Here is a 17,584-nt window from a genome sequence, read left to right as displayed (position 1 = left end):
TGAAGATTCAATCTTTTTTTGTTGAATAAATTTAAACGAAAATGTTGGAAAATGTGTCATGCTTCATAGCAGAGCTTTATCAAATGCTGATTTGATATACCGTCTTTTATTTTATTTATTGGTCATCCAATGTTCATATCGAAGATCATTAAATGCACTTAAATTGACATTTCTTGCATGCTTTACATCTTAGACATATCTACTAGAGCTCTAATCAATAGCTCCATGACAAATGATACCGAGGAAGGAACACTATCCGCAATTTACCCGGAATGGGTTTTCCTGAATAACACAAAAACCAAGATATAAATATAAGCTCTACCGTTTGACAGATTTCACCAAATATAGACATTTACAATTCAGCATTGTTTTTGGGTATCGATTGAAAAGAAGGGCAGTCAAGGCATCCATCATTGCAATTATACACAACGATAGTTTCAGTAATGATCGATGAAATGTGTCATTGTGAGCATATTGGGTCATGAGAAGCGTGAAAGCATGTCAAAAACACAAGGTGAGACAGATCTATCAAAAACTGGGCTTGATATGTCAATTGAATAACCGTAATGTGATATGTATAGCATCTGGCGCGCGCACCATGTGCAATCCTTCTCTGTCTCCTTTTTATCTTTGCGACCATGTCAGATTTAAGGAGGGATGTCTACAACGAGATACCGACTGGATACATCGTCTCAGTCCTCTGATGAATATTCTGCAGCAATTTCCTGCTCCTCCTGTACCTCAACATTTCTCAGATACGAATGCCTTTGGCAATGATGGAAGCCATCGATTGAACGAAATAACCATTTCTGGATCCAATGCTCCAACATTGAGTAAGTCTTATATGCACATTGAGTTGACAGACATTTTAATAAAAGGTTAGATAGCTACCCAATGGCAACAAACGCCTCTGCACAGAAACCAAATGAAAATAGCAACCATACCACAGATCATCAGTCGAGTACTGCTTCTTCTCCTGCTGCTCAGAGTGAAGCAAGCATCACCAATGCATATGCGCTGAATACAGGGTCTACGTTTGTGGACAAACCTGAGAAAAAGGTACATTGGACCAAACGCAATTGCTTTCTCAAATAGATATGCTGCAGCATGTGTTTTCCTCCCTGGGTTGCCTATATAGTGTGGTTCATTGTCACTGCTGTTATTATTTGTATCATTGTTATCGGTGCTATACTTGGAAGTTTCAAGACGCCTACCATTGACCTTGCTGGTTTGAATTCGACGTTACCCAATGGAACACAACAGATTGAATTCAGTAGTACGGGTGTGGTTATTCATGCAGGCTTGATTCTAAACATCATTGATTCCAATATCTTGAGTATGAAACTGTCAAACCCGATAGCAAAGGTAAATTTGTTATGACGAACACGCTGGATCAACCGCTGATGCAGTCGACTCAATTGTAGGCATATTATCGTATCAATGGCATTATGGTTCAGATCGGGAAGGGCTATTTGAACTACCAATTCATCCCGAAAAAGAGTAATATCAACTTTACCTATCCCTTCCAGATTGACTATAACCCTTCTGATCCAAATTCGAGATATTTACTGAGTAGTATTTCAGACAAGTGTGGATTTACAGGCAACCCGCCTTCTGACATTGACATCACGTATGATGTATCGCTAAATGCTCAAGTGTTGTTTGTGCATGTCAGCCCAACCATAGCATCATCCGCTAGCTTTGCTTGTCCATTTCAGGTAATTTTATCATACGACAAGAATCGCAGAATTGTAATTGACATTTTGTATTTGTAGAATGGCCAAATACCTGGCTTGTCATCTACTGGACCATCAGGCGAAGGCGGATTAGATGGCATTCTAGGCGGTCTAGGTGCTCAGGTTAACGAGACCCCCAGTACAACTACGCATGTCACTGCCAGAGCCACTGCTTTGCCATCATCCCTGTCGATAACTGCGCATCCATCCATAGTAAGATCGACGTCTAGGAGCATCACATCTACCCTGCTTCCAATCATCACTGCACAATCTGCACGTATCAGTGTCAGCAGCGTTGTACCCACTGCTACTTTAAGTGCATCCTCTGCAGTTCTTCTGTCTTCAGCTTCACCGTCTACTATTGTAGCATCTCGTACTGCTACTGCTACTACTATAAGCAGTGTACTATTACTTATCTCTACATTTGTTGCCCATATATCAGTCAGTGCTCTTCCTACAGCGTCCTCAGCTGTTGTACCTACTCCTTTCACCAGTGCTCGGCCCCGAGTGATGTTTTCCTCAACAAACATTCAGCCAAACAGTAGGACAGCATTAGCAACGCACGCCAGCTCCATTCCAGCTACATCAGCCAGACCTACAACTACCATCAGAACCAGCGCAACATGCCCAATACCTACACCTGAAGGCAACGAAGATGATGGTGATGGTGATGATGGCGATGATGGCGATGATGGAGACGATAATACCGATCAATAATGGTTGACGAAGAACATAACGTTTTTAAGTGGAAAAGATACACTCTAGATAAGTCAATTTTCCATTGGCATGATACCCCTTTTTTCTGAAAGTTTTAAAAACGCATCTTGATATTTTATTTACATGATTATTAAAGAAAGAAAGAAAGAGAAAGAGAAAGAAGCAGTGCTATTTTAATGCTGGTTTGCGTTGCGTCTTGTGTTGTGTGTATAGCGTGTAATGGTTGCTGTGCTGCGAACGCTTTGATTTGATATAGATCCTGCCGAGGACATGGCAGTCGTTGCTTTTCTAGGAGAGCCTTGCTTGCCCCTTCGTTCTGTATTCAGGCTGGCTGTGCTGTCATTGCTATAGTATTGCTGCTGCTGATAACGAGGTCCATTAACTATGCTGCTGCCACTGCTGATGCTTGGCGAGGGTACCACTGGAGAAGACACATAAGGTTGTTGCTGTTGCATATACGCCATCATACGCGGATCGTATAGCATCATTGGCTGTGCTGGCATCATTCTGGGGTCCATCATGGGCATCATTCTTGGATCCATCATGGGCATCATCATGGGCATCATGCCGTTGTTGTAAGGAGGCATAAACTATACAGCAGTCAGTCAAATCAAGCTTACGTGTTACAAGGCTCAAGAAACATACCTGCTGCATCATCATCATTTGCTGCTGTCTTTGCTCCAACATCATACGTTCACGCATCATCATTTGCTCATCCATGGTGTTACTGCGCCCAGCCTTCTTTTCGCGTTCCTTTTCAGAAATCACGCCCATTAAACCGACACGAGGAGCCATCTTTTTGCTAGTGTTGACGTAGATCATGGGCTGTCCAGTTGCTCTAGCATGGTGTTCCACTTGCTTGGCCGAGACTCTATCACTGCCGGCGTGATGCAACAGACTGTCGCGCGTAATCAAGTTGTCGCCAATCGGCACATTGTCGTCCTCGTCCTCTTCTTCTTCTTCTTCTGCTTCGTTTCCAGCTGTACTGCCTGCGTAGAGAGCTCGAGGTGGATGAACGGATTCACGGCTGCTAAAGTAGGATTGCTCTCCTCCTGCCATCATACGAGGATCTACAGAGGATGTTTCCCATTTATTCGCACTGTTATTGTTGCTGTGCCCATAGAAAGAGGAAGGATAATCGCCCATCACGACTGACCCAGTGGAGCCAAACATGGGCCAAGGGTGCTGAGGGGGTTGCGACAGCTGCATCATGGAAGCGCTGCGTTGTTGAGCATAGAATGGTGTGCCCATGGAGACAGATGGCTTGTGGTTGGAGGATCCTTCAGATTCAGATGTGCTGCTGGCGTGTTCCTCTGTCTTGTCGCTGGGGTATTTTTCTGATGGCTGGAATCGAGGATTGGTGTGAGACAAGATGGCGTTGGAGAAGCTGTCATCAATCATCATGTCAGTTACTGGAGGTAAGAACAGATCAGCAGTGGCAGGAATAGTAGCAGGCGAAACCTCGGATATCTCAGAGCTGGATTTGGATGTGTTGGGTGTAATGGGCTTGACGAGTGATGATTTATCTATGGTGTTCAGTGGCTTCTTTGGCTTGGAACCAAGTTGATACAAGGATGCATCGCTATCACTGTCGCTTGCTTGTTCTTCTTCCTCGTCTTCATCACTGACATCGCTTGCACAGGTCACAGTGCGAAGCTGGGTAGGTTGAACATAAGCAGGATTGCTTCTCGATTGGCCTGGAATGATGGATCGATTTGAAAGTCTACGATTGTTGACAAGTCCAGTACTCTGTGGTGGTGTTGGTGGTGCAGGAGCTGCTCTTTCAGGAGCTGAAGATGATGTCTTAATGGCGGGTCTAGGCAATCCATAAAGAAACTTCTGTTGCAAGAGAGCTGTGAACTCTTTTTTGGAGCCTAAAAGAGTGCTTCCATGGTCGGCATCAACGCTCTCCACTTCATCCAACTCCAGAAACAAGCCAATACTCTCTGCGAAATTCAGTGATTGAGGATTCTTGGGATCTTGCAGTAATGTCGCTGGTCTTCCGTACAGCTTGAATGCATCAAAGGAGCCTACGAGCCACTGCACCAATTCATTTGTGTTGGAGGACATCATCAAAGCGCTGGAGGACGCACTGACCAACTGTTGGCCTCGACCGTTGGGCTTATTCTTGTACAAACTGCCTTCCAATTTAAACAGCGTTGCCATGTTGATCAATTTCGGTGATTCTGGGTACACAGTGTAGGCTTGTACCACGTTCTCCAGTGTCATCATGGGGTATTTCGCTTTTCTGGACTCAAAAAACATCACTTGTCCATTCGTCGGTACTGTTTTTTTGTTGAACAATCGCTTCTCGACCTTGAAATTGGAAACAACAGCCCAGAATTTTTTCCATCCTGTTGCGCCCGGGAATCTCACCTGAACAAACCCCTCTGTGATCGTAGTACCGTTCGGTTTTTTGGCGGCCAAAATGCTGCTGAACTGGGGACGACTGATGAATGATTTGGTGTAGATTTCCTGTATACGAGAACATTCAAAGCACGATAAACGAATCGCCAGTATCCATCGATGTGTCTCTTCACGTGTAGCGGCTTGCAATAGAAAGCGATTGGCACCAGCTGAATTCAGTGAAAAGAGGTTGGGCCGAGTTTCAGCAGTAAGACGACTCTCATTGACAACAGTGGAATCTGTGATGTTGATGTACTGGGGGTACACATCCTTGTTGCCCTTGCTCTCAGACTCCCACAATGTCAGCACGGGGCCGCACAATTCAACGTACCAGAGACTCCACTTCTTGGATCCACATGAAGAGCCATTGGAGTTGAGGTCGTTTCTCTTGTGGAGATATCCTTCCATGTATACCTTTTCTGTGTATTCTTCCATCAGTACATGCGCCTCGGTAAATTCAGCAGGAGGAACGTCGTTGTTCTTTTCAGACTTTTGAGGTTTGATGAATCGAGCTGGACGCTTTTGAAAGGTGCTATTTTGAACGAAATTTCGGATAGAAACAGGACGTTTCACAGGATTGTCTACTATGGCTTGTGTGTTTGGAGCAAAAGTGGCTGGTGATGTTGGTGCTTCTGCTTCGATTCCTTCAGGTTCATTTGTGAAATCCATACCATGATCTTCGTCAGTAGGGGTTGCTGAGTTGTTAGAGTCATAATCATCTCCAGAAGTATGCCATCCTGGTTGGTTGAGACCATATTTTTCTAAATACAGCATCCTTGAATGCCTACGTGTTGCCATTGAGACTTTTCTCTTTGCAGGTCGAGGACTTGGGGTATAATCTGACTGACTCATGTTGTCTGAATCAATGTCCATGGTGATATCACTGTTGCGCTTCTTATGGTTATTGTTGGTATGTGTTGTGTTATCATCATCCATAGCTGTCATCATCTTTTTTTACACTGTACAATATGATGAAGGGAGGAAAAAGGGGGAGGGGGGGGGGGGTTTGTAAGAGTAAATAGACGCAAAGAAAAATGGAAACCAAGGTATATAATTTGAAAATGGGCTTCCTTTTTGAAAAAAGATGGAGGGAGTGTGTGCGGTTCTTCCTCTATGACAAACACTTAATAACGAATAATAAGGAAAATCAAAAAAGGTGAAAAAGAGAAGAAAGAAGAAGAAAATGTAAAAATAAAGAAAATAACCATATATAATTAAGTCAGGTGAGTTGATGTTGTTGTTTCTGTACTTTCAAGGAGCAAGTTAGATTTTTTATCCTATTTACATCCATGTGGGCTAATCATCCCTGTCTCTTTCAACATGACATTCGTTCAATCCACATCTATCGCCTCTGTTATTGCCATGGTAGTCAAACAAACGGCGCTGTTGTTGCCATGACATCGGAATCCAATGTGTGAGTCTACCAGATGTTGTGTGTTCTCTATTAAACATCATCATCCTATATTCTATTTGCACACGTTCTCTGGATGAAATTAAGACTAAATCCGTCATACAAGCTGCTAGTAATGTCCATAATCACCTTTCTGCGGCACTATACTCTTGAGCATGTCTTGTGCCACTAGTGAGGTATCACTTGTAGGTTTTGTTGGGATTATATCAGTTTGACTCAATACTTTATTTGTATTTGTTTTCTGTATACCAAAACATATCATCATCGTCTCATTTTTCCGCATATAATGATGTGGTACAAGATTTGAATACCACGTAACTACAGTAATGGCAATAACGTCAGTTAGATAGAATGCATACATCATGTATGTATTTCTTTATTTTGTGTATATATACACAGACCGAAAAGGGGTGTGAGGTTGTAGCTGAATGCATAGATGAAGGCCATTGTTTAGTGCATGCTTCATTGGGCAGGCACTCGAGATTTGTGTTTTCTGGGCATTGCCTCCTTCTATTACTATATGTTCATTGCTTCGATGAATAATGAAATGGATTCACTGAATATCATGACACGAAACCTCGGCACGGGCTAAAAAAGGAGGTTTAATAAGGATTCGCCATGAAACCTTTGGTTTTCTTGGTATTGGCTTTAAATACCCTGTGTCAATGTTAAAAGAAAGCGGTATGCTCGTACCATGAGAGAAGCAGTAGCATAGTCATTGACATTAGCTGTTATAAATAGCAATGCGTTGCCATTGAGAAAATATTCTATACTTTAGAAATTGGGCGATCCCAGGGATACAAGGATGAATGTGATGACATTTACGGATACAAACGGAGTGTGATCAGAATTGGGCGCCGGTGCAGCTTTACCAGGTTAATAAATATTTGACATATGAAAAGGTCAGCAGATTTCATCGAGCAGATGAGGGATGCCCTGTGAATAGTAATTACTGATCTGATTCATTGTGATCTGTCATGAACAAATGCACAAAATCAGGGGATTCAATATAATGTGGAAATGACAGACTGAATGATGTCGATCTATCATACGGAAGGCAGTAGAGATGATCTGAATGCAAGAGCAGTTTCTCTTCACATTGAAGTGGCGGATCTGCCCTTTTTGCAATGACGACTGTATTTGTTTTGGTGTCATAATAATTTGCCTATTCTCATGATGATATTCAGGGTATGGATTCATTAAGCTACATAAGATGCCTTACGACAATAAAGCCAGCCATCAATCACCTTCCTAGCTAGAAATTTTCACCATACAGCTCACACGATAAATTCAGTATACAATATGTTTATTCAAGCTTGCAAGGTAATTATGATATCAACGTAAATCAAGTGCTTTTAGAGAGACATTCCCTTAGCTGCCAAGGAAGAAGACTCAGCGTACATTTGTAAAGCCTTGATAATGTGCATGGGGTCCATATCAATCGCCTCACCCAATTTTTCCAAAACACCAGCAAAATGGCCCACTTTCTGTAGATACAAGGAAGATACAGCGTTCTATAAACTGTGTTAGATACGTATAAACTACACATTGATCAAGTATATTTACCTCTACACGTGCAACACAATTCTCCATCATGATGACCAATTCCTCATCAGTAGCATCTTCACGGATATGTCTATCGAGCATTAAGCCTAATCCCGAGGGCGCGGTGCTAACGGTGTGTGTAGTGTCCTCAGCTCCCTCATTGTTCAACGTGTATTCACGATTAATGGAGCTACCAGCCATGTGTTGTGATAAGACGTTGCCCGATGTTAATCGCTCTAAACGGATAGCTAGATTGCTCATGGCACAGACCAAGTTGGGATCAATGGTACGTACCACCTTGCGCGTGTTGGTGTGCCGGAGAGGCCTTGCTGTCAGATAGTCCATGGGCGTTGTTGAGACACTGCTATTACTTGCCATGGCGTTGGAGGAGGAGTCCGTTGTGGCGGTTGTCGCGAGTGCAGGAGAAGCCTCGATGGACTGGATCGCCTTGGGAGATATGATGGTGGAGGGAGTGACGATGGGCGATGAAGCTGTTGCCATCATCTCACTCTTGTCAATCTCGATTCGAGCCAGCAATTGCTTCGAGTAGACCAAGCTAAGCGTTTCTGGTGTTTCCAAGCCCTTGAGACGCCTTTCACCCAGTTCCACGACATGGAAGCCCAGTTGTTTTAACTGCAACAGATCTCGGCTCACTGGAAAAGTACCAGAGAAGGCATCAACTTCCGCAGAGGTGTTTGTCTGGAGCTCAGCGTCTTCATCAAACATGCTAGGAAAGTTTCGCAGTGCAGCAATCACATCAGACGACACACAGATTTGTCCACCATCAGCAGCGTTACAGATACGACTTGCCTTGTTGACGACAGGACCAAAGTAATCCATACGTTGTGTGATGGGATTGCGTTCAAACACAGGCGAACCCCAATGAATACCCATTCTGACAGACAGACCCTTATAAATGACAATGCCATCCTTTTCAATTTCGCGACCTTCTTCTGTATCGAGAATACCAGCAGGCCAATCTGCTTCCAGGAGTTGTAATTGCACAGTGAAACACCACAGGAGCGCTGCTGTGATGTTCTTGAAACAGACCATGAAGGCATCACCTTCCGTTTTAACTTCATAACCACCGACACTACGCAGCGTGCGACGCATAATGGCATCGTGAATCTTGATGGCAGAGCGCATGTTTTCGGGCTGTGTTTCCCAAAATTGTGTGGAGCTCTTGATGTCTGTAAATACCAACGCCAGCTGGCTGACAGGAGGTGCCACTTCTCTTTCCAACCGAGCCAATGTCTATCAAAAATGAGTATACATACAACACGCTATATATATATATAAAAAAAAAAAGAAAACAAGGCTTACCGAATCTCCAGGCACTTCCTCTTTCCCTCTGCGCTTGCTCTTGACCAGTAAGCCATCTTCTGCTCCAACATCAGCACCTACACCGCCACGACCAGGGCCCATATTGTTACCGCGGTTACCACGATAGCGCTTCTCTCGCTTATCAAACAAATCGCCCACGCCAATGACCATGACCATGAGATTATCAGTAGCACCATAGGTGATAGCAAAATCACGCAACTTTTGTGCTGCAGCCATCAAATCGTCCTTTTGCGTGCGAGCAATATCAACAGCCGTTTGATAGGTCATCTTGTCCCATAATCCGCGAGAAGCCATGATGACAAACTCGTCGTTTTCAGTAAGATCAATGGTGGATACAAAAGGGTTACAGTTGACCACAGGCACCAAATGAAAGTGGCCAAAGCTTCTTGATACATGAAGCTCGTTGTTGAGTAGACCCGAGTTGGAGACATGGCCACCCGCTGCCCGAATACGAGACACTTCACTTGGATTTAGAGGTATATGCTTTTGTGTAATCTCAAAGGCTTGACCGTTGTTGCGAGAGATGACAGCCAGAGCATCGCCTACATTCGCTACATACAGCTTGGTGCCAGAGATGTAACATAGCACAGCTGATGCACCCGAATCCTTGTCTACAATATAGGGCGATGTACCTAGGCTTTGCTCCAGACCCAAGAATACTCTACGCACAGCAGAGACAATTGTATCGTCACTCTTGATGGAAGCCAGTTCTTTGGTGAACTGCGCTGTCAAGGTATCGTTCAGCTGTTTTGTCAAACGACAACCGGATTTGGGATGTTTGGAGCCATCAAACAAGGCAAATATACACTCGTCTTCTTTGCTTCTAAATCGCGGCATGACCAGATCCCACGTAGACAAGTGATCACTAGGGCCCAGCCAATCTGCTACGCCATATGACATGCTATTCACTTCAGAAGGGGATGTTCTGACACGGCGATCATGGAATTCTTCAGGCACAGACACACCGAGTATCGTGATATCCATTAGACCCAACATACGCAAACGTGTCAACGCACTAAAATCACTTAGGTCCTTGTCCTTGGGATTGTTGGGATCCGGATGGGTCTTTTGGATCTCTAAACGCTTGTTACCAGACAGATTCAAGTACTTGAGCCCCAAGTTCCAGTTCCAATTCCAATCATAAGGCCAGTTGGCAATGTTGTATTTGAGCACATTATTACCTACGTCCAGCACAAGCAGCTTGCGCAGTTTGCCAATCTCGGCCGGCAGTGTTTGGAGTTTGTTGCCATTGACAGCGAGCACACGCATGTACTGCAATCGCTCAATATCGTCAGCAGGCAACGAGGTGAGTTGATTGCCAGACAGGTAGAGCTCGTACAGGTGCTGATGACAGAGACCGTCGGGAGGCACTTCATACAAATCGTTAAAGGACAAGTTGAGGGTACGCAGCTCCAGGAATAACGACAACGGTGACCAGATGTCATCCGTGAATCGATTGTCGCCCAAGAACAGCTGTCGCAAAGACAGCGACAGAGGAGGTGGATGGTTTCTGGGGCTGGCAAAGAAGCTTGGCGGGTTAAAGTTGGGAGCAGGAGGTGGAGAGGCTGATTGCTTCTGTTGCTGTTGTTGCTGGATCTGCTGTGGGGTCAAATGATGAGGGTGCATTGGCTGATCTGCTGAGTATGCGTTGGACGATATGCTTGGGCTTTGCGTGCTGGATGATGATGCAGTTGCATAGTGAAGAGCCTTGCCTGCGCCAGGTGTCACTGGGGATGCGGTTGAGGAATTAGAGGACATGAATGTAGCTTTTGAGGTGGAGCGCGTCATGGAATTGTAGTCGAGCAAATGATCCAAGCGCTTTACGACGCCCTGGCCAGCATTTAGTGCAGGAGGAATAATGTTCATCATCATGTCGTCGTCCTCATCGCAAATCAGCGTCATGTCTGATATGTCGTCGCCTGCTTTTTTGTTTGCCAGTGGCGTGGAGCACGGTGTGATTGTGGACAATGGCTCGGGAAACGAGTCTAGTAGGTTGGACGAACAGTTTAGCGTTTGGAGAGAGGAACACAGCCAGATCTCCTTGGGTAGTGATTTGAGATTGTTCTTTTGAGCATCCAGGGCCTTGAGTTCAGACAACTTGCCAATTTCAGCGGGCAATGTCTCCAGGTTGTTGTTCTGAATGGACAACTTGACGAGCCGCTGCAGAGCACCGATGCTGGAAGGGATGGAGTTGAGAGTATTGCTATCCAGCACAAGACGCTCTAATCCTTGGGTATTGTTAAACACTTCTTCTGGCAAGCTCGATAGTTTGCAGCAAGATAGATTCAGCTCAGTCAAGCAAGTGCCGCCACCAGGGCCGCTCGTCAAGTTGAACTGGGTGAGATGATTTTTGTACATTTTGAGCTGCTTCAAGCTTTTGATTTCAAAATTAACAATGCTTGTCGAGTTGTAGTCGACCAATAGAATCTCCAAGCGAGGCAACTGAGACACTACATCGAGATCTGTGATTAGATTTTGACGGATATCCAGTTCCTGCAGTTTAGTTAAATGCACAAAACTAGCGGGTAAAGCGCCTGTGATGCGATTGGCAATAGCAAACAAACCCACCAAGTTGGTCAATTGGCCAATCTCGTCTGGGAACATCTGTATCTTGTTGAAGCTGATATCGAGGTAGGCCAACGTCAGAATGTCGCAGATCACCATGGGGAACTTGGTAAACGAGTTGTTGGAGATGAACAGGGTTGTCAAGTGGTCGAAACAAGTAGCAAACGTGTCTGGGATGGATTCCAGCCTATTGTTGATGGCACGCAGAGTTCTCAGTCCAGTGATTTCATGCAGATTGGCATGATCCAGGTCCCGCAGTCTGTTGCCAGAGATGTTGAGATGCTCCAACGATGCAATATGCTGTGTGGAAGGAGGCAGCGACAGGTACTCATTATTGGCCAGCCATAGCTGCTTGAGACTGGTGCACATTTGAATAAAGTCGAGTGGTATTTCAATGTGCAGATTCTTGGAAATGTCCAGAGAGACGATGCGAGAGGCGTGCTTGTAGAGGTAGATGGGGATGGTTGCGAGTGATCTGGACTGGAGATCCACATGCTGCCCAAAGTCCTTGTCTTCCTGCACTGGCTGTGCAATGTTTGGCATCATTTGAAAGCGCACAAGGTAGGTGCTGTCGTCAATCTTGTCTTGATCCATGTAACCCATCTGCTCTTGCAACAGCTTTTGAATCTGAAGTGGACGCTCTGTCAGTCCCAGAATACGCTCTAAGATACAACATCAGCACACAAAAGCCATTTTTGATTTAATACCAACGCTACCTATGTTGTGTCTTTTCATGACAAGGTTAAACTTAGTCATGTCAGACATGAAAAACTTGGTTGCCAGCTTCTTGAGGATTTCTAGCGTAGTTGAATTGAGAGGTACATGCAGCGTATTGTACGTCTTGTCAGGTCTGTAAATCTTGATATTGGCATTCTTTTTAGGCACATCCCATTTCTCCTGCACGTCAATCTGATAGTCTTCGAAATCAGCGTGATCCTCTTCCAGCATGTTGGTAGAGGCTGACATGATAGAAGGAGGCTGCACACCCCAACTGTCAGGTGGAGCCCACGACTCTAAATCAAGGCCCTATGATGCAAGCTTATTAGTAAAAAGATTCATGCCAAAAAAGCATCTCTCTCTGCCTCTCTCTCTCTCTCTCTCTCTCTCTCTCTTTCAGTCCTTACAGTTGTATCCATGCCACTGGGTGTTGATTGAGCACTTGGTACATGCAGCGTGGATGGCAGCATGGTAGTCGCTGATGTGGGTGCGGGCGAGTTGGACTTGTAATAGTCCTTGTTGACAATACCATCCATCTTTTCAAAGTTTTGATCCACTTTATGACAAGTTAAAATCTCCACCGATCCGACTAACACTTTGTCCATAGTATACTTACGTTTGAGATGTAGCAATTGGTCTCTTCCACTGTCCTTGCTGTTCTTTTTATGGCTACTGTTGCCACTGCCATTGGAGCCAGCGGACCGCTTTCGCTCGTCCTTCATCTGCTGCTGGTAATAGTATCGTTGAATGTCAGACGCAGGTGTATGCGAATCTGGTAACAACAAAGACCGATGGTCCAAATCGCTTGACTTTTTACGGGGAGACGCCATCATGTTGTTGTGGTTGGAGGAAGACGTGGATATGGCTGTGGTGTTGGAGGAGGAGGCGGTCGAAGTCGAGTTGTTGGCAGACGCCGCGGCAGGAGCATGTGTGAAAGAAGGTGTAGTAGCCTGATAGTCTAATTGCAGAAACAGGTCAATTTCGCCCCCCTTGGGATCGCATAAAGAGCTTGACAACTTACTCTTCTTTTTGCCAAATCGAAACAAGTGTCGTTTCTTGGGTGGATGATCTATATGTACAACAACATGGCATGTGAAATGTTGTTAATTATCATGTATTACCCAGTTGATTATGAAATGTTACCTTCAGGAAGTCGGAATTGATTGCGTTCAATTGAGTTGCTTCTTCTCACAAGATGTGTTGTATCAGCATGATTTTGTCCAATCTGTCTACCGCCTCTTGGAAATGGCACTGCAGCTGTATTGATCTTTGGCACATTAATACCGCCTCTTGACTGTGGGTGCTGAGGAGGACGGCAATGATGATGCTGATGTGGATGCGTAGTCGTATGGGCAGTAGTAGTAGATGGTACAGGACTAGTCGTTACTCGTGCTGATACGGACGAAAGCGGAGTCGGGGTAGTAGGTTTCTTGGAGACAACATTCTGACCTTCCATACCATCAAACGAGCGTCTTCTATGCATTTTGTTGAATGGTGTATGAGTTGGTATAATAGAGACTGGATTCAGTGGCAAGTGTCCTGTGGATGAATTGCGGCTATGACGCGATTTCTTTGTAGCTGCTGATGTTGTCGTACTGGATGGTATCAATGATGGGTGTTGCAATCCCTTGTGAGAATCAATGGTGGTATTACTTTTGAAAGGCTGATTTGGATGATGCTGCTGATGATTTGAATTGGATGGTGGTATAGGTGATCCAGCTAGTAGTTGGGAATAGAGCGGATGAGTACAGCAACAAGTAAAGAAAAAGAGAGAAGGAAGAAGGCAAATAATAACAAAAAGTAAGGTGTTATATATCAACATCTCTCTCCCCCCCCCCCCAAACACCACCCCGTATAAATAGAGTGTATATGTGTGTATATTATGCCCCTCCTTTATCTCTCCTATTATTGCTTTCTTACCTCGAGAAGAATCAGAAGAATGATGACCAAATACACGGTTAAAGAAAGAGTCTGAATTACTATGTGTTGCTTGATGGTGTCTGCTGCTGCTGCTGTTACTGGTGCCTGTGCTGCTGGATGTCAGATCATCTCTTTTGCCACTCTCCCAGCTGGGCGTATGATTGTGCTTTGCATGTGGTATATTCATATTGTAGAGATAGAGAGACAAAGGTGTAAAAGAGAGAGAGATGAAAAAAGAGTGTGGGTATCACTATTTGTTGCAATATGTATGTATTCATATAGAAAAAATTTCGTTGCGTGTAACCTTGATTTACCATGTATTTTGCTTGTGTAATTGTGTCCTGTGTATAATCAAGTGTATATATATGGAGATGCGTCATTCAATCCTTTTACCTTCTCGTACCTTGAATTTTCTATATAAATTTGGGCCGTTTTCTTTCTCTCTTCTTCTTCTCTTTTCTCTCTCTCTCTCTCTCTCTCTCTCTCTCTCTCTCTCTCTCTCTCTCTCTTTATAGCACACATTCCTATGGAGCGTATAGACAGCACGTACTCTGAAAAAGAGAACCCAAGGCCCATCTTGATCGCACCAGCATCGGTATCGTCACCACATCACCATGCGAGACGATCCATCAGTGGCATCGACATTTTAAATGGCCTCAAGATAATGACAAGCAGCACGCTCAATAATGACAGCAACATGCCGCCCTCCCCTGTGCCCTCTCAGTTATTATCTGAACATCATTTCAGTCAAATTGATGATTTTGAAATCAAAGAGGCGATTGGTAAAATAACATGTGTGCAAGATGGAATGGCATAGAGTGGATCCCTCATACCCTTTTTCTCTTAGGCTATGGCTCGTCTGCTATAGTGTACAAAGCTATTTATAAACCTCTGAATAGACGCATGGCGCTCAAGATGATTGACCTCGACAAGTTTGAAAGAAATCAGATTGACGAACTCCGAGTAAGTTGTGTTAAGGGGTGAGAGAGAGAGAGAGAGATACACACACTCACACTGCGGCTTCTCAATCTTATTTAGCGTGAAACAGCATTGATGGCACTCTCAAAACATACCAACGTATTGCGTGTATACGGCTCATTTGTACATGGATCAAAGCTATACATTGTAACCCCTTATTTAGCTGGAGGATCCTGTCTGGATATCATGAAGACTAGATTTCCCGAAGGACTGGATGAAACCAGCATTGCAACCATCCTCAAACAGACATTGGAAGCCTTGATCTACTTGCACAAGAATGGCCACATCCATCGTGATGTGAAGGCGGGCAATCTGCTAATGGACGAAGACGGTACCGTGCTACTGGGTGATTTTGGTGTATCCAGCTCTCTGATGGAGACCGGCGAGCGAGGCATGCGAAAGACATTTGTGGGTACACCCTGCTGGATGGCACCCGAGGTGATGGAACAAGCTGAATACGATTACAAGGCGGATATCTGGAGTTTTGGTATCACAGCAATCGAGCTAGCAACAGGCCATGCCCCTTTTGCAAAGTTCCCGCCTTTAAAGGTATAGTTTACTCGACATATACAACAGCAACACCATCTGATCAACTAAAAACAAACCAAAACAAACATACAGGTACTGATGATGACACTTTCAAACGAACCACCCACTCTAGACCGTGACAATACAATCCACAAGTACTCCAAATCGTTCAAAGACATGATTGATATCTGTCTCTCCAAAGACCCCCTGAAAAGACCCACTGCCGACAAGTTACTGCAGCATCCCTTCTTCAAACAAGCCAAGCGAAAAGAATACCTGGTCAAGGCCATTTTGTATGAATTACCCCCACTGGAACAGAGACCTCGCAAAAAGATACCCCAAAAGCAAGTTACCATTACAAAGACAGATGAATGGGATTTCGATGACGATGATGAAGATGCGGATGCAGAAGTGGACGAGCTCCTATTATCAGATCAAAATAGCCCTGCTGCAGAACAGCTGATTCTGAACCACCAGCCACAAGAGAATACAAAGTCGAAACCATCCAAAAGGCACATTTCATTTGGTGATGTTGTTGTTCGCAATAATAGCATGCTGGTGCATCCTTCTGATCCGGTGCCTACTGCTACGTCCACTTCTCCGCCCTTGTCCATGACGCCGCCAAAGAAATCTCGCTTTGTGATTGAAGAGTCGTCTCAAGACACTTCATCGTCTATCAGATCATCCAGCCCCATGCCAGATGAGGAGTGTGAAGTAATGAAGGGTAGATTTTATGTCAAAGAAGACCAGCAGCAGCAACAACAGCAGCAGCAGCAATTACACAAGATGCCTAGTCAGGACTTTCTAGCTACACATGATCGTAAATCGAGATTTGAAATATCGTCCAACACAAGCTCGCCCATGCTGTACCAGCCCATTCCACTGTCTCGCGATAGCTCTTCTTATTCCTCTTCTTCTGCCAACAGCAAGCCCAACACGACTGCAGTAACAGAAAAGCGATACCCACCACAGGAACTATTGACATCAGAGAACATTGCATTACTGACTGAATCCTCCAGAAAGATAGGTAGATTTGAGCTGACAGGTGGCTCCAGCAGCTCGTCTGTGGATGTCACTCCCAGAGGAAGCATCTCTTCCAGCCATCTCGACACACACCATCAGCATGCAACGGCCCCTGTGCTCATGAACCCTCTCTATCAGATCGAAGAGCTGCTTCGTTTCAATGAGTCTCAAAGAGTTTTACTACAGGAATTAAGGTTGAGCTGCAAAAAACCAGGTGCTCATCCTGCCATCACCAATGAGCATGAAACAGAAGCGGCTTCATCACAACAGTAAGTACTGCTACCATCAAGATGAAAAAGAGATTAACACGTTGCCATAGCCACCACGACGACTTGGCTGCTACTGTAGAGCATTTGGACAAGCTGATCCAACAAACGCTGAAAGAAAATGCTCAGTTACAGAAAGAAAATGAAAGCCTACGAAAGGAGTTGAAGGAATTAAAGTTGAATTGATCGACAGAGTAAGAATATTCCGCTGCCTTGACAATAATAGCTACTCTGCATCACCAATAAAAAGGGCCATTTTTCATTTGTGAAATTGCCCCATGATCTTCTCTATATTCCACCACATCCATGTAACATGCATGAATCGAGGTATTTCCCCGACTCCCTTTTTTAGAGCATTTTGGCAGATCTCCATCAAATTTAGCCTTTGAAACAACCTCCGTCAAACCCCAATCAAAAACTTGCACAGG

General features: G+C 44.6%; 4 protein-coding genes across 4 annotated transcripts; 2 read left to right on the top strand and 2 right to left on the bottom strand.

Moving 5' to 3' along the window:
* Nucleotides 1-598: 598 nt before the first annotated feature.
* Nucleotides 599-2,453, top strand: ATC70_002979 (uncharacterized protein; the record flags this gene model as incomplete). The annotated part of the gene is made up of 5 exons (XM_064822348.1): nucleotides 599-833; nucleotides 884-1,059; nucleotides 1,207-1,365; nucleotides 1,425-1,718; nucleotides 1,776-2,453. The coding sequence occupies 5 exons, from the start codon at nucleotides 599-601 to the stop codon at nucleotides 2,451-2,453; spliced, it is 1,542 nt and encodes a 513-aa protein (XP_064678948.1).
* A 173-nt stretch (nucleotides 2,454-2,626) lies between these two features.
* PRI2 (DNA primase subunit pri2) lies at nucleotides 2,627-5,795 on the bottom strand (the record flags this gene model as incomplete). Its single annotated transcript, XM_064822347.1, has 2 exons — nucleotides 2,627-3,043; nucleotides 3,099-5,795. 2 exons carry the CDS (start codon nucleotides 5,793-5,795, stop codon nucleotides 2,627-2,629), a joined length of 3,114 nt encoding a protein of 1,037 aa, XP_064678947.1.
* Nucleotides 5,796-7,625: 1,830 nt separating this feature from the next.
* On the bottom strand, nucleotides 7,626-14,548 carry ATC70_002977 (uncharacterized protein; the record flags this gene model as incomplete). The annotated part of the gene is made up of 9 exons (XM_064822346.1): nucleotides 7,626-7,784; nucleotides 7,837-9,069; nucleotides 9,139-12,386; nucleotides 12,441-12,750; nucleotides 12,849-12,997; nucleotides 13,058-13,399; nucleotides 13,463-13,510; nucleotides 13,585-14,160; nucleotides 14,362-14,548. 9 exons carry the CDS (start codon nucleotides 14,546-14,548, stop codon nucleotides 7,626-7,628), a joined length of 6,252 nt encoding a protein of 2,083 aa, XP_064678946.1.
* Nucleotides 14,549-14,887: 339 nt separating this feature from the next.
* RPL25_1 (60S ribosomal protein L25) lies at nucleotides 14,888-17,342 on the top strand (the record flags this gene model as incomplete). The annotated part of the gene is made up of 5 exons (XM_064822345.1): nucleotides 14,888-15,143; nucleotides 15,209-15,324; nucleotides 15,400-15,888; nucleotides 15,961-17,159; nucleotides 17,210-17,342. 5 exons carry the CDS (start codon nucleotides 14,888-14,890, stop codon nucleotides 17,340-17,342), a joined length of 2,193 nt encoding a protein of 730 aa, XP_064678945.1.
* Between the last annotated feature and the right edge of the window lie 242 nt (nucleotides 17,343-17,584).

Source organism: Mucor velutinosus, assembly GCF_035048745.1.
Source record: "Mucor velutinosus strain NIH1002 chromosome Unknown tig00000165, whole genome shotgun sequence".
Taxonomy (NCBI): Eukaryota; Fungi; Mucoromycota; class Mucoromycetes; order Mucorales; family Mucoraceae; genus Mucor; species Mucor velutinosus.
The sequence above is the reverse complement of the archived record's forward strand: the minus strand, read 5'-3'. Positions and strand labels throughout refer to the sequence as shown.